At 41.2% G+C, this 16,477-nt stretch overlaps 1 protein-coding gene across 1 annotated transcript; it reads right to left on the bottom strand.

Annotated features, from left to right (window-relative positions):
• Window positions 1-287: 287 nt before the first annotated feature.
• myf6 (myogenic factor 6) lies at window positions 288-2,077 on the bottom strand. Its single transcript, XM_026147599.2, has 3 exons — window positions 1,481-2,077; window positions 765-852; window positions 288-660 (listed from the first exon to the last, which is right to left on the bottom strand). Exons 1-3 carry the CDS (start codon window positions 1,985-1,987, stop codon window positions 578-580), a joined length of 678 nt encoding a protein of 225 aa, XP_026003384.1. The 5' UTR covers window positions 1,988-2,077; the 3' UTR covers window positions 288-577.
• Between the last annotated feature and the right edge of the window lie 14,400 nt (window positions 2,078-16,477).

Raw genomic sequence — 16,477 nt, 5'->3', positions numbered from 1 at the left:
TTGCCTGGTCTGATGAGTCTTGATTTCTCCTGAGCTGTATCCAAGGTTCAGAGTGATGGTGGTGGTGTAATGGTCTGGGGGTTATTTTCTTGGCATGCTTTGGGCTGCTTAGTACCAACTGCATCTATGTCATGAAGGATTAAGGCAGTTCTGAAGGTAAAGGAGGGTTTAATAGAGTATCAGTCCTGAGTAACTAATAAGGATCAGATGTTCCATCCAAAATACAATGGATTGCAAACACCAATCTGGCATGCCCTTGCAAATAAATATACCAAGGTTTGCACAACTGCAATAGTAGAACTCAGTCATTTATTTTGTTGGTCAGCTGTGTACATTAAATAAAGAGAATTTCAGCTTCCTTAAAGCCAAGGTTAGCCTTTGGACACAAAATAAATACATCTAAACTTCATGTCAATATAAAATATGTACAAATCTTTTGCGCTTCCTGTACAAATGAAGTACTTACAAACAGAAGTCAGAATGGTTTAGTATAGCAAAAATAGTTCACAGATGATCAGAATAGATCATATTGAAAATGTCAGATAGTTTGCTAATGTTTCAGTTTTCTGAGACGTCCTCACTGCCTGCTGTCGTTGGTGATGCTGTCCACGATGGAGGACAGCCGCAGGAGGCTGGAGGACGCGGAAGACTCACTGGCTCCTAAAATGAAAGGACTTATGATACCACATGATGTTTTCTCTTTTTCTCTTTTTTTAATGAATTTACACCTGACTTCAAGCAAAGGTAGTGTGCAAGGTGTGTACCTTCTCTGCGGTTCATTGCTGAAGTGGAATGGTCAGCAGAGGTTGGCCAAGCCTCAGAGGATTTCTTCCAGTGGTACTCACCGGCCACCTGTAAAAAACACACATTATCCATATTCTTTTCCACATAGCCTCATTTATCCTGTTTTCTTTCCCTCACCACGAACCAGTCACGGCAGATGAGCCAGGTTCCTTCCTCATGAAAGGGAGTTTTTCCTTCCCACAGTCACCAAGTGCATTTCCATAGGAGTTTGTTTGATTCTCTGTATTATTGTAGGGTCTTTACCTTACAATGTAAAGCACCTTTAGGTGACTGTTGTGATTTGGGGCTACATAAATAAGAGCGAATTGATTAAATATTATTGCCTGTAATATGAAGAAAAAACTTTTAAATTATTGCAGAAACAGGCTGCTATTACTGAGAAGCATTCAACATTCAATAAGAAAGTAATTAAAAGTATTCAAAGACCACGACGTGAGAAATTTGTAATTATATTATTAGTGAAAACCACACTGCTAGATTAAAAAAATCAGTGTGGCACAGAGTAATAAGCATTCACGTTATAATGTCATTAATGAGCACCACAAACACATTAAAAGTCCAAACTGGGATATTCTTGATCGGGTGGGGAATAATCTGAAATCCACAGATGCACAGATTTACACATTCATGTGAATAGTATGAGGAGTTTCCTCTTCAGGTTGGTATACTCGCTCACATTGTTTTCTTTTGCGTCACATGGAGATCCGGTTTTCTCCTGCTCGTCCAGCGTCTGCAGCAGCTCCTGCAGCCTCTCTATGTAGCTGATGGCGCTGCGTAAAATCTCCACTTTGGGTAGCCTCTGGTTGGGATTGGCTACGGTCTTCCTCTTCAGTGCGTCGAAGGCTTCGTTGATCTTCTTAAGCCTCCTCCTCTCCCTGAGGGTCGCAGCCTTACGTCTATCCGTGGGAGCTGTCTTTCTCTTGCAGATCTTACAGGCCCACATGAGGCACTGACCCTCGCAGTGCGCCCGGAGACCCGGAGGCGCGGGGACGTGCTCCTCTCCACTGCTCTCCCCACCGGACGGGACATTATCGTGACCCGCTTGGGACAGTGGGCTGTCATTGCCATTGTACAGAGGGGAAACCCCTGCCATATCCAAGTGCTGTAGTGGTCCATGATCTGCTTCCTCCAGATAGCGCAAATCATTAAAAAGATAACTGTTGGTCTCGAAAAGGTCCATCATATTGCTGCGCTCCTCACTCTGTATTCACACTGGTCTCTGGCATTTAAATAGAGCAGCAAGGACACAAGTCAACAGATTATATATAGAATGTGAAACTCTATCCAACACTTTGGCTGCCACACTGCAACAACCATCTTTTTTTTTTTTTCAATCGGTCTTCACAACATACTGACTTTGTACAGACAGAAATGTCCCCTCAGGTTTCATAACAGGTGCATGTGCGTTATGATATTTCACAATGAAAAAGTAAATGTTACAGGATAGAGAGATTACTGTTTCTCGCTTTTATCCGTACATCACAGGGGGCTCTAATTTGTAGCAAAACACTTCATTAATAGTTATTAATAACTCATTAGTGTGTTTTTAAGTAACTGGACAAAAGCTCTGTGTTGCCAGGTTGGGTTGTAAAAAGTGTCTTTAACTGCTATGTCTGCAGCATAGTTTTAATTGTACGAATGAATGATTGAAAATGATCCTTTCCAAATAGGATTACATGGCAATCAAGGTTAGGAATCATTGCTGTAAAAATCTGATTCTTAAACCTAAAGAAAGAGAGTGTGGAGAGTTTCCATAATCTTCATTTTCCACCCTTCTTAACCACTGAGAGGGTCACAAAGTGCTGGAGGCGTCAGGCGTCAACCATGGGGCATCTTCAAACGAAATTCATTCAATTCTCAGTCTCTTTAACTGATAAGCCTTCGTAATGGTCAATACCAGCTGACATGAAGAATTATTCTCACTCTTAAACTGCCAATGAAGTCGCTAGTTAAATTTTGTTCTATGAATTTGACGACATCACAAAAAAGAAAGGGCTTTAAGTTGATTAAGAAGCCTTCACTGAGCAAGAGGCATTGAACACTGCCAACCATACAGCCCATCAAAGAGACACAGACATCCACACACACTCGAATCCACACGTAAAGACAATTGAGTTACAACTTAAAATGGCATGGCAACAGTTTTGGTCTGTGAGAGGAACCTGTGTAGACAAAAGTAGAATATCCAAACTTCTGGAAAAAAAAGGCCTCAGGCAAGTTTGAACCTACAACTGTTCTTACTGTGGCGGCAGTTAATAAACAAATTTAAGGCTATTTCAGATGCCCTGGAGCTCTTTTTTTTTTTTGGAAACACCACATGAAGGAAGGAAGCTAATAAACTTCTAAACCCAAAAAAGAGAAAATCAGGTTGCATGATGGGTTGTGTATAATTTGACCAAATTGAATATTTTGCAATCTGGAAACCCAGTTGTGGTTCTTATTTATGACATGTTATTCTGTTTACTTTAAGGATCCATGACAAAAGCCAGATTTGATCAGCAAATCAGAAAACAACAATAGATATCATAATAGATTATTTCAAATAAACCATATCGCTGCTGTTTTAACTCTAGTTTGTTGTGCTCATTTTAGACAGTATGGACAACTGTAAGTTGTATGCGGTCTCAACATAAATAGATGGGAATGCGCACAGTCAAAAGAGCTTTGAGAAATGTCTCAACTCGATGATATAAATAGAAACGTGGCTCAGTCATTTCAGATTCATAAAAGAGATAAAAGCCTGTGAAGAGGTGATATATTGCCTGTTGGCATTTTTCCTCCAAACTCAAAGGGCTGTGATTGGAAACTTCACAGGCAGGAATGTGAGGGATTCCTATTTTTGAGTGACTGCATGACCTTGTCTTTTGAAATGAAATAAGATGATCTCATTAGGCTGCGGCAGCCTTTGAGACACAAAATCAAACACATCTTTCGACATGCATCCAGATAACTGTCGGCTTCTTTGCGGAGCAGAGAGACACATAAAGAGCAGGGGTGTTTTGTTTTTTTTGAATGAATGAATGAATGAATGAATCAAATTTAAGAGCAGAAGAGGCACTGGGACCTTGGTGGTGTGTACTAAAGCATGCTGCACAGCCAGCTCACATGTGGGGGTTTTATATGACCCTGCATGTGGAAGTCCCTTCCCTTCAGCTCCCAGCTTCTGTCATGTTGTTTTTAAAGAGTCACCAGTGCCTTTCATCATTTGACAGGATGTCTGAAATACTGCCACAAGTCAACACAACATCTCTAAGTCACCTTCTACACATATACTTGAACATATTGGCTCAGTTATTCCAAAAATTGTAATTGTCAGTTTCTAAGTTCTCGCTTCAGTATATGAGTAGCTCTCAGAACTCCACAGTATCTCTAAATCCTTAAATAATTGGCCCAACAACACATATAATTAAACCCCAATAAAGACACTATTAAAGTCAATTTGAGAGCTATACTGCACTGCAGTGTTCATTTGTATAGTTTACAAACCAATAAATATATGCAAACTGAAAAAAATCAATAATATTGGCTTTGAACTGATATGATTTCTGTGATAAACAGCAGAGTAACCATAGGTTCTATAGCAATCCTTTGTATCTGGAGGAAATGTTTTAAATCTGCATTTTCTTCTAATGGCCAGCAGGGGGCAATACCTCTGGTTGTCTCTTTCCATAGACATGTATGAAAAAATGCTGCAAACCCATAGATCTATCTGGGTGCCCATGCTGAGCCCTGTCCACTGCTGAAACAACGGACACATGAGCATCAGAAATGGACCATGGAGCAATGAAAAAAGGTGGCCTGACTCAATGGAGCACGTTTTCTTTAACTTCACATGGATGGCAGGGTGCATCTCCGTTACTTACCTGGGAAACACCTGGCACTAGGATGCACTATGGTAGGAAGGCAAGCCAGCAGAGGAAGGGTGATGCTTTGAGCAATGTTCTGATTAGAAACCTTGGGTCCTGCCATCCATGTGGATGTTACTTTGACACATTCCACCTACCCAAGCATTGTTGTAGACCATGTACACCCTGAAAACCGTATTCCCTGATCGGTGTGGCCTCTACCAGCAGGATAATGCACCTGCACATAGCAGAAATGGCTCAGGCATGTTTGAGGAGCACAACAATGAGTCTGAGCTGTTAACCTGGCTTCCAAATTCTCCAGATCTCAGTTCACTTGAACATCTGTGCTGGGCAAACAATCCCAATCCACAGCAGCCCACCGTGTAACTAACAGGACTTAAAGGATCTGTTGCTAACATGTTGGTGCCAGATACCACAGCACACCTTTAGGTGTCTACTAGAGTTAATGGCTCAATGGTTCAGGGCATTGTTGTCAGCTAAGGGCAGACAAACACAATATTAGGCGGGTGGTCATACTGTTATGCCTGAGCTGTAGGCGGTTGTGTGTCCTTTAAGAGTGGGCGTGGCTTAAGGAGGAGTCAGGCAGGGACACCTTTTTGCCTCCACATGAGCCCAGCCCTCCTACTTATTCTACTTATATGATTGTTCTTCTACTCACCGGCTGCTAATACCTTTCCCTTACTTACCTGCTTTTCTGTTCCACATGCTCCTCATACTTACTATCTGACTTTTCCAGACCTGTGAATCTGCCTGACCCACTCTTACTGAGCCACTTGCTCAGCACCTTAAGAAGACTTGGGAACTCCCCTGTCTTGCGTTGCCCAAAGATACTGACCTAAATGTAACCCAAACCTTACATGACCAATATCTGAACTAGGGATGGGTATTGATAAGATTTTAACGATTCCGATTCCATTTTCGATTCTGTTTAACGATTCGATTCTTTATCGATTCTCTTATCGATTCTTATTTTTAAAAAAGGAGAACACTAAAGTCGATTAGCTTAGAACTTTGTTTTTTATCTTCTCTTTGAACAAGATAGAAATTTAGGAGTAACATGGCCTTACAAACCCAACAGTGAGATCTTAAGAGATCCACAGCCTACGGCTCTTCAATGGGGTGCCACAGGGTCCCCAGGGAAAAAAAAGTAAATGTAAAATAATAAAATAAATATTCTTCTGTAGCAATAACAAAGTATAACATAAATTATTCTGTAGCAATTACACAAGAATATCCAGAAATGTCCCTGCCTACAATTAAACACATTCACTTACCAAAGTGAAATCGGGGGCATCTGCTGTGGCAAATGGGTGCAAGCCTTTGACCACAAACTCAGTCACTGCTCGGTGACATTCGTCTATCCTGGCCTGAAAGGAGACGCTACCGGTAGACTGCAGCAAGAACTGCCAGCATCTGAGCCAGACTCTGTCTGTCTCATCACGGTCACCTAAATGCACAGTAATGGCAGGTTTTGTAATAAGGCAGCTAACATCATATGCACTGTTAGTTGATTATTTACCTGCCGCATTAACGGGAGAGGACGTGCAAACGTTACCGCTGCTGCTGGGTTGAGATTCATGAGTCCGGAGCGGAATTAAAAACACGACATTCATTTAAGGTCATCGCGTGTTTTGTGAACAAATGCTTTTGCATATTCGTAGTGTTTCCTCCCTTAAATGAAATATCTACTTTGCAAGTATTGCAAGTTGCCCTGTTGTCATCCGTTCTCGTAAAGTATGACCAAACTTTTGAGCATTTGAGCCGCTGGCGCCGTGTTTCCTGCCGGGTAAATGACGCTCCGCAACATGGTGACGTCATTCGGGGCGACTGGAATCGATAAGGGAATCCAAGGAATTGAAACAGTGGGAACCGGTTCTCAACAAGAACCGGTTTTCGATACCCATCCCTAATCTGAACGTTAACTGTTGTTGCACCTTCTTGTGTTCTGTCTTTGAGTCACTCAGGTTTAACCTTCACACATTTGTTTTTTAAATTACTGCCAGATAATTTGAATTCAATCTAAGTGTTTCACACTTTAGATGACAGGATACATTAAAGAAATATCTATAACATACCAACACACATTCAAACATGCTTTCACAAAGCCGCATGCCAAATATTTGTATGAGCATGACATTTGATGGCATAAATAAAATTTTGACGTTAATCACTGGAATTTTGAGAATATGTTTTTTTGTAGTCACAGGGAGAAAACAGCTCGTATCCATAAAGCCTCGTTAGAAAAGCTAAACATAATCCAGTAAAATGCTTAAATTATGCAGCTGTGTTAAAATAGAAGCTGTGTGTGTTGCTCTACATGCTATATTGCAAATGCATGAGATTTCTTTTGTGCTTTTACTTTAAAGGCGAAGTCACTTGTCAGAAACAATATAGCTTTCATTATTAGTTTTTCAAACAGCAGAGGTGACACATACGATATAGAATAGAAAGTGTGTGTGTGTGTGTGTGTGTGTGTGTGTGTGTGTGTGTGTGTGTGTGTGTGTGTGTGTGTGTGTGTGTGTGTGTGTGTGCGAGGTAGGTATTTGGTGTCTGGATATGTTTTGTCAGCCACGGTAAATTTTTGTGTCTCTGTCACTGCTGCTTTGTCATTTTCACGCAAACACAAAGTCGTGATGAAAAAGAAAAATGATGAATAGTGATAAATGAATGACGATTATAAATAAATTGTCTCAACAGAATATAAATTAAAATTAGACTCATTTCAGACTTTAATTTGCCTCGATTATTGCACCGCAATGAAAAGTACTCATCCTCCAGGTGAACGGAGTCGCGTCCCTGCTGTGCCCTGATCGTGTATTCTCCCCCCAGGGGTTGGCCTACTGCGCATCCTGAACCTGACCGTAAATTCCCATCAGTGTTGAGGGGTTGACGCTTCAGCTGTCAGGGAGAATCATGGGATGGGGTGGGGGGGAGGGGGGGCAGAAACTTACACTAGAAGATCAGGCCTCTAAGGGAAGACGATGCAGTCAGGATGGGTTGCACGAAGCGTAAATCTGCCTGGAATCCAAAGAGGCTCAGAGGCGTCAGCTCTGCGGTCTGAACACGTAACAGGCAAAATCTGTGTGTAAAGACACAATGGGTGTGTTTAAAATGTCTGTATGACATATTGCTTCTTGAGATTGTCTTTCAGTGGTAAATAAAAAGGTCATTGTACAGCAGTTCAGCAGTGAGACATTCCTGTTTGAAGGTACACTTTGATGTTCTTGGGGAATCCATATACTTTCTTCTTTAGCTCAATTAAAATTAAAACCACTCATGTCTGTCCACTTAATACAAAGCTACAGGCCAAAGACTGTTAGCTCATCACAGCAGAAAGAGTGAATCAGTGGCACATGGGAGAAGTTTGCCTGCAGGGCTTTCTGGCAGAAAGTTCCTTTTGTTATTTTCAGATTTCAGTAGCAGTTTAGTCAGGTTAACAAAGTCTTAGAGAGCGTGTCTGGCAGAAAGCCTTAAAGGCAGAGTTATCTCATGTGTTTAATTGTTCAACAGGCATATTTATAATGCAAACCACCAAATCGACCAAGCAGGTCTGCTGCCTAAATCTAACCAAACCGTGTCTGAAAACTGAAAACGATTTAAAGAAACCTTTCTTCCAGAATGCCCTGAAGGCAGACTTCTACCACTAAACCTTAGCTCACTAAGTTCTGTCAATAGGTAACACAGTCTGATCATCAGCACATTTAAAGATGACCAATAAACACTTCATATATATATATTGTTTGTTTAAAGAGTTCAAAAGGTAGAGCAGATGTTGTCAGGGTTAATCTGGGAGCCAGCACAGAAAAATGTTAATCACTTGTAGTGTTTGTAAGGTTCAGGTACATCTCTTGACATCAGCTGTTTTAATCACTGTTAGAGTGGGATACACTTATCTACAAGCTCCCTGAGAGCTTTGTTATACACTCACTGGACGCTTCAGTGACACGTTGCTAGGACTGGGTTGGAGCTCATTTTGCCTCCAGACTTTAATTCCTTGTAATACAGATTCAACAAGATGCTACAAACACTGTTGACACGACAGCATCACTTGTTTCACGGGATGATATGTGGAAGCAGTCATCAGAAGATGCGTGCACATGCTCAGCAACAATATTCACTCTGATGCTCAGTTTGAACTTCAACATGTCGCCTTAACCGAGTCCCAATGGCTACATTCTTTGACTTGTATCCATTTTCTTCTGTTTATCAAATTTAGGGTTGTGATTGTTCTAAAACGTATCCCTGCTGAGGCAAAAGGTTGGTGGATTTGAACCCAGTAGCACACACACACACACACACACACACACACACTCCAGTGGATGCATCAGGGACATCCAGGGTTTAGTATCTTGCTGGGGATCAGAAAACTGACCTTGAGATTGGCAGACAACCTGCTGCACTACCTGAGGCACAGCAAAAGATTTCATGGCTTTTATCATAGGTCTAAAGATGTGGTTCTATCAGGCAAGATCAGATGTGTCAGTAAATTTCAGAACTGCTGGCAGGTTTTTCCTCTTTCTTTTTTTTTCTTCTTTTAAATCTTTTAGGTCTGGACAGAATGAGGTTAGAGGTTTCCTTTATCCTAAGTGGGGCTGCTTGTGCTGAGATGGGAAAAAAATCCACATATTTCCCCAAATGTGAAATTATTCTATAAATATATTTATCAGAACGCTTTCTACTACTTTCTTTTACAATAAGTTTAACACTGTATCAGTCTGATAGAGTCAAACATCAAAAAACTGCTTAAAATCACAGGAAGTTCAAGAAGAAGAAATTTTTAATAAGGAACTTCCACACTTTGACAGCACCTCAGATATTAAGCATATTAAAGTCAGATGTAATCCCAAAGGGGACAGACAGTAGCTCCTCCAGTGGCACTTCAGAGACATTTTTTCCTTTGTGAATAATTGATCAAGCAATGGAGGAGGGGTGAAAGAGAGAAAATGAAATACACCAAGGTGCTGCTGATCTCATTTGTCTGTTTTTGTAAAGACAGAACCTGCACATTAACAGATTATCTTTGGAATAAAATAATAGCAGATTGAAAGTAATATTTTGTTACAGAAATATTTCTCCCTCTCATATGTAACTCTCTTAAAAACACATGCATTCCTCTTTGCATATCACATTATCCAGTGACTCGTTTTTGCTTGATTAGGTTAATGAATGCTAAAGTTGTGTAACAGTGTATTTATCTTACTTTTCCCTCCCCGTGTTTCTTTAGGGCTTCTCTACGCGCACTGTCTAAAACTCTAACGTTCGTGCCTATCGTGTTCTGTTACAGTTCACGTAGGGTCTTGAACACACAGGTCATGTCCGTGATTTTTCTCCTTCTAGCGGGTGTTAGAAGTCGGATCCAGTTAGGACCAGTGCTGACATGAGGGTCACAAACACAACTGATAATGAACATGAACTTTAGGACCTCTTCTCTCCGAGCTTTCCACCCTTCCTCGCACGCCACCTCCCCGCACCCCCTCGGCTTAACAGCACCTCCTGACTCAGACAGAACTCATTGGGGTGCTTGAGAGGAAACGCTGAGCACCGTGACGGACACAGCGCATATAACCCAGCTCCACACCTGGGATATGAATTAGCCAATCAGAGGTTAAATACTGTGGTCATGGGCCTGATGACAAAGCTTCACCTGGGATCACAGCTTCTCGACCTTCAGGGTCAGCCTGCAAAAAGAGGCCAGTAGACGAGTGGAAAAGAGAGCTCATGTCTCAATAAAGTTATGGTTTAAGACGACACTAAAAATGAATTTATTGTCACAGTCTGTGACAGTCATTTTGTTTTCTTTCTCATAGGTGTATAGGGGCATCCCTGACCCAGTTTCGGTCAGCACATCTGTTTACATATTGTCTCATCACCTTCTCGGATTAAAGGACCAGCTTGTCACCTTTGTGGTGGTAATCAGGCTCTCAGATTGTGAGTGATTTTTGCTTGCGTCTATTACATTGTTGTCTTGTTTCTGCTTCTACTTAAATGCAGGTGTGAAATGACAAGGAAAACACAATTACTCACCAGTCCTCTCTTCTTTCACAGTTCTCTCTTCTTGCATCCATGCGCAGAAAACCTATTAGCTGGGTTGAACTAGCCTGTCTCCCTGCCTTTAACTCCTGTTAAAATAAAAGCACTTAAAACTTGTTTTGGTTTAAAATGGTCTGCTTTTGAGTCCACCGGTCCTGTAATACTTGAGATCACCACTGCTTATTTTGAAGAGATGTGTCTTTGTGGACTTTGGATAGCAAAGGCTTTGATAGCTAACCCGAGCTGGCTAGCAGGTAAATGAAGTAGCTAGCAGGTAAGTATGAACTGTTTTATTTAGCAGTAAATACAGCCATAACGAAGCATGCTATAAGTAAACTAGGCCAGCGTACCTGCAAATAAAAAAATAATAAACTGGATGGATTCGAATTAATCAGAATTTCTTTTGCTGGGATAATACTTTTTCATCGTGGGCCATAATATAATCCCTTCTTAACCAGTACCACTCGTGTCTCCCCATTATGCACCAGTATGGCATTATAGCTTTGGTGTTTCGGTACACCATGTACCACAGAAAGAGATTGGCCTCCAAGAGATAATGGTACCACTTTGGATTGAAGGATTATAGTTATGCAACCACGGCATTGTTTGCAGCCCGAGCAGGATGAGGGTCAGGCTGTGGAGGTAGAAGCAGGTTGGTTGAAAAGTGTTTGTCATGATGGGAAAAAAGAACAAAAAACCCCCCCATCAAATATCAAAAAGCACCATGGAAAAAACCAGGAGCAACACAAACACAATCCAGAGTAACCTGCAGACCACATTTTTGAAATTCCCCCCTGGTGAGAGTACAAAGCTACAAATTGTCCACACCAGGTTGCAAAGTTGCCACGATAGGTTTGCCAGCTAGGAACCCATGGTTGTCATTATGTTTTGCATTTTGTTATATATTTTGTTGTCATTTTTCTGACTTTTTTAAGCAATAAAAAACACTTGCCCAGCTTGTGGTCTGGGCTCAAATAACCCCTTCATGGATCGCCACACTTGTCCCAAAACCCACCTTTTTTGGGATAAATGAGCCTTGCCTGTGACTTTGATAAAAGGACAAATGAGAACAGTATGGTTGGAAACAGCTGTCCCAAAAAACTACCGTACACACAGATATATATGAGGCAACCATTAAATGGCCTAACTGAAAAAAGACCGGGTACAAACTCACTCTCACTTCATTCTTTCTGCTTATATACTTATTAAATTTTCATTACCTGACAGAAATAATTTAAAATATCAAACTACTCCACACAAATACTAATATTTTGAAGAGAGTTCTTAAAGAGAAAGACTTTACAATCAAGACTTTAAGGCTGCTTAAACATTTCAACTCCAGCTAAAAAGTTCATTTACACTTTCTTTACATGCCAGTCACACAGGACGTCATATATTCACACATTTGCAACATATATTATATTTACACCAAATGTTGGTGTAATTGATCTGCTAAACTGTTACTGTTATTTTGATAATATGGGGTAAGGAAGCTCGAGGTCATTGTGCTCTAATGCACAGTGCGTAGGCTGGAAATTCCTAAGAGCTTTTCTGCACAGTCTGGAAGAGTGCCATATGAGGCTAAAGTCTTGAACAAACAATGGCTCCTCTCCGTGAGCCAACAGGAACTCTGAGACAGTCAGCAGCAGACGGTATCACGGGCCCTGCTGCCCTCATGATAGCATCTCCCTGATCTTTTTGGCCTGGCTCTCTCCAGTGTGCAGCCTATAGATTCAACGGTGGTCAAACAAAGCAGAGAATAACGGTCTCGTCAGCTAAGCTAACAGACGGGTCCTCTCACTCGTGCCCTGAGCTGTGGGTTAGAGTAGCGTCTTGGGTTTCAAAGGCAAAAGGGGAGGGGACACTGATGGCATCTGCCCTCTCTCTGGTGGACGGTGCAGGGATTCAGTTCAAAGGCTCAGCGGCTGAAGTGCATCAATTAGCGAGGGGAAAAAGCTGGCTAACTTGCCAACTCTCTATGACCTCAGAGCATTACATTATGAGGCACACTGAGAGTGTTGCACACTGGTCAGGCAATATCAATAGCCCCTTGCAAATGGACTGGTATTGATGGACTGGCTTAAAGGGTTGTTCCTGCAAATGGATGCAAAGAATAATACAGAGCGTTTAGCATGGAGAAACGAGGAAGAAACACTAGCAAAGGGTGGGCGGCTTTTGCCAGCTGTTTGCTTGGTTGTTCCATCACTGTTTCAACAGGTCTCCATTGTAGTAAACACTAAGAATGACCCTGTGCGACTTATCACCTGACATCCAATGGCAATTTAGTTTGGAGTGATCCGAAGGCCCCTCCTGATTGATTCTGTCCTCATTCGGGGGAGTGATGGATTAGCCTTTTGCCATTTGGCCGGTGCGTGTTTGGGGCTGTATCCCCTTCTGTCTGCCAGATAGAGCCACTGATGAAGAGTTAGAGGGGGCACTGGCCTTGACCCAGCAGCAAATGATATGAAACCCCTTGTCTGGCCAGTGAGGTGAGGCGCTGACCCCACTGGCCTTAGCCTGTCTCGCCTTCAGCTCTTATTCATGTACTTTATGACTATTGCCTTGCATGAGAGAGTGGCACCATGAGAGGCATTTCTAAAAACTGGATTTTCTTGCATAAAGAATCCAAATAGAGGGTGTTTTTTTAAAGCAGTCTGAGGGATTTCTTTCTCGTCTTTTTGTCCTTCTTTTTTCCCTTTTTGCCGAGTCGCTTTGATGTTAGAGCCTGTAAACGATATGGTGGCGCATCGCTATCATGAATATCACACTGCCTCTGGGAGTCGGGGATGTAGCCAGCGATAACACAAAATGAATCCAATCATCAGCAAGTGTGACTGCAGTCATGGCAACCTCAGGGACAATGATCCACCAATATTAGTTTTTTTCTGAAGTATCTCAGCCAAGAACAAAGCGTGTTTTGTTACATTGAAAATTACACTTTTGAATAACAACAACAGCAGAGTTTTCTAGGGCAGGATAAAGTGTCTGGCTCCAAGAGAAACTAATAGGATATTGATGAATGTCAGTGTTGACGAGCGGGAACAGGAGCACTGCTGCGCTGTATAATTGGTTATATGGGGTTCTATCATTAAAACAACAGATAGGAAGGGCACACGAGCTTCGGCTGGATGCAGGTAATAACACGATAGCCATAAAGTCACAGTGGGTAAAGCGCACAGCCATGTCCGGCTCAGCTGTTACGAAGAGCCTTTGTTATTTAAAACCGATGCTTTATCCTGCTGATTGAAAAATGTAGTTGATGTGATGGTTCTTCCAATGGCGTATCATCCAAAGTCAACATTATTTCACTTGAGCTTTGTGAGGCATTTTCCTCCAAACTGTCTGTGTGACTGCTTTAATCGTCAATCCAGCAACAAACAAACACATTTTAATATCCTTTACTTCCAATTAGTAATCTTAGATTTCTTGTGGGGCTGTACGTGTTTCTTTTTTTATTTCTGATCTCCATAATGATACACTAAGAGCTTAAATATTGTTAGATATCCAAGGATGATGAAAGAAGTGTGTGTAGATAATATTAGGACTGTAGCATATCACAATCTATATCTGCTTTGCAGATATAATATGGATAATAGTGAACATTAATTAAATACATGGCTATATGCACTGCATACCAAGGCCATAATATTTTAAATACAGCATCTTTTTACATCTAGGGTTGTAAAAGTTTTTTTAATAACACACCACATCTGTCTTAAAACAAAAACAATTTGAGTATGTAATAGTCAGTAGATCTTCAATGTTTTAGACAATAACCATTTGAAATACACACACTTGGCATTTCATTGGGTATACCTTGCTAGGGTTTGGTCCTCTTTTGCCTTCAGAACTGCTGTAACTCTTTGTTGCATAGACTCAACAAGGTGCTAGAGGTTTTGGACATGATAGCTTCACATAGTTGCTGCAGATTGTCAGCTACACATCTGCTCCAACAGATCCCAAAGGTGCTCCATTGGACTGACATCTGGTGACTATGGAGGCCATTTGAGTACAGTGAACTCATTGTTCATTGTAAGAAACCAGTTTGAGCAATATGACATGGTGCGTTATCGTGCTGGAAGCAACCATCAGAAGATGGACACAATGTGATAATAACAAGATGGACATAGTCAACAGCAATTACTGAGCTGGTAATGTTTAAAAAATGCTCAGTTGGTATCAGACCAGAGAACATTTTTCTGATCTCCTATTATCCACATTTGATGAGCCAGTGAAAACTGTAGCTGGCACAAGCGGCACGTAGTGTGATCTTCTGCTGCTGTAGCCCATCTGCTTAAAGTTCGGCGTGTTCAGAGATGCTCTTTTATAATTAGTTACTATATTTGAGTTACTGTTTCCTTCCTATCAAGTAAAATAAGTCTTAATATTCTCCTCTGACCTCTGATATTAACGAGGCAGAGCATTGCCAGTGAGTGGATATTTTCTCTGTATACCCTAGAGATGGTTGTGTGGAATAATCTTAGTAAATCAGGAGTTAATAAAATGCTGAGACCGACCCATCTGTATGCCACAATTATGCCATGTTCAAAGTTTTCGTTTTTGTGCCTCACCCTCGCTTGCCTTTTTTCAATTCTTTCACTTCTTCACTTCTCATTAGCACATGGGGATCTACCAGACCCGGGAGCCGCTGCCAGTCCCCATCAAGGACGTCCCCAAACTGCAGCTCAATTCTTCATTAAGCTATATGTCTTTATCTACTAGAAAACGCTGCCAAAGCTAAAATCAGGATGTGGGCCCAGCTAGTGAAATGCAGACATGTTTAAGTTACTACCAGGTGACTGGCTAAATAGATATTGGAAAGAAGTTGAGCATGTTTATCTAATAATGTGACATAATCATGGTCACATAATCATTATGTGAGTCAGTGAAGAAAGGGATTCTTTCAGGCCTAATTTCATTAACAGTATGAGAGTTGAGCACATTGTCCAGACAAAAACGAATATAGATGTGGTTTATTATATTCGTTCTTCATTTTGAATATTCCACAGAAAACATGAAGTGGACATTTAGAATGTCTTCCTTTTAAAATGCAGATGACAACACTTTTCATGATACTGATGACGTTTATGTTAACTCAATTTTAAAAAGTCTTTACATTAAGATTTTTTTTCATTCGATATTTTAAATTGGATATTGTCTTCACAGCAAAACTCACCTTTAGTGGTTTTAAAGTTTCAAGTTTGGCATCAAGTCTGGCCATCAGTTCAGATAAAGGCATGGCAAAGAGAAGTGATCAATAGTTATCCCACTAGCTAATCATGGCGCATCTATAATTCACTGTGATATTAAATCAGATTTGCGGTGAAGTAGTTATGGGGTCAGCGCCAGGTGGTGTTGATTTGTACAGCTGCTGCATATCTGTTAATCAGCTTTTCCTTTTTTATGCAGCAGAATGATGGAACCTGGAGACATACACACACTATGGAGCAGCCATGCTAGGCTGCACACCAAGCCCAAGAAAGAGAGTTATCTGAGGTGTTGTTTAGAGTGCACTCTGCCATGCTGGGTTTAGCAGAGTACACAGCTTTTATTTGTATGTGTGTGTGAGGGCAAGAGCAAGTAAAATAAACCGTTGCAGTGACTGGCTCTGTGCCAGTCACTGCAACCCATGGGTACTAGAATCCTTGTTGCAGAATGCTAATTTTGCCTAGAAAAACTATCTTTCACTATAACTGAAGGCTGAACTACATGAACTAGAAGCAACCTGTCACTCAGTGATGCAAAATCATTGAGCATCAATACTATTTATGTTGGGA

The sequence above is a fragment of the Astatotilapia calliptera genome, chromosome 17 (assembly GCF_964374335.1).
Source record: "Astatotilapia calliptera chromosome 17, fAstCal68.1, whole genome shotgun sequence".
Taxonomy (NCBI): domain Eukaryota; kingdom Metazoa; phylum Chordata; class Actinopteri; order Cichliformes; family Cichlidae; genus Astatotilapia; species Astatotilapia calliptera.
This window is presented reverse-complemented; position numbering and strand designations above follow the sequence as displayed.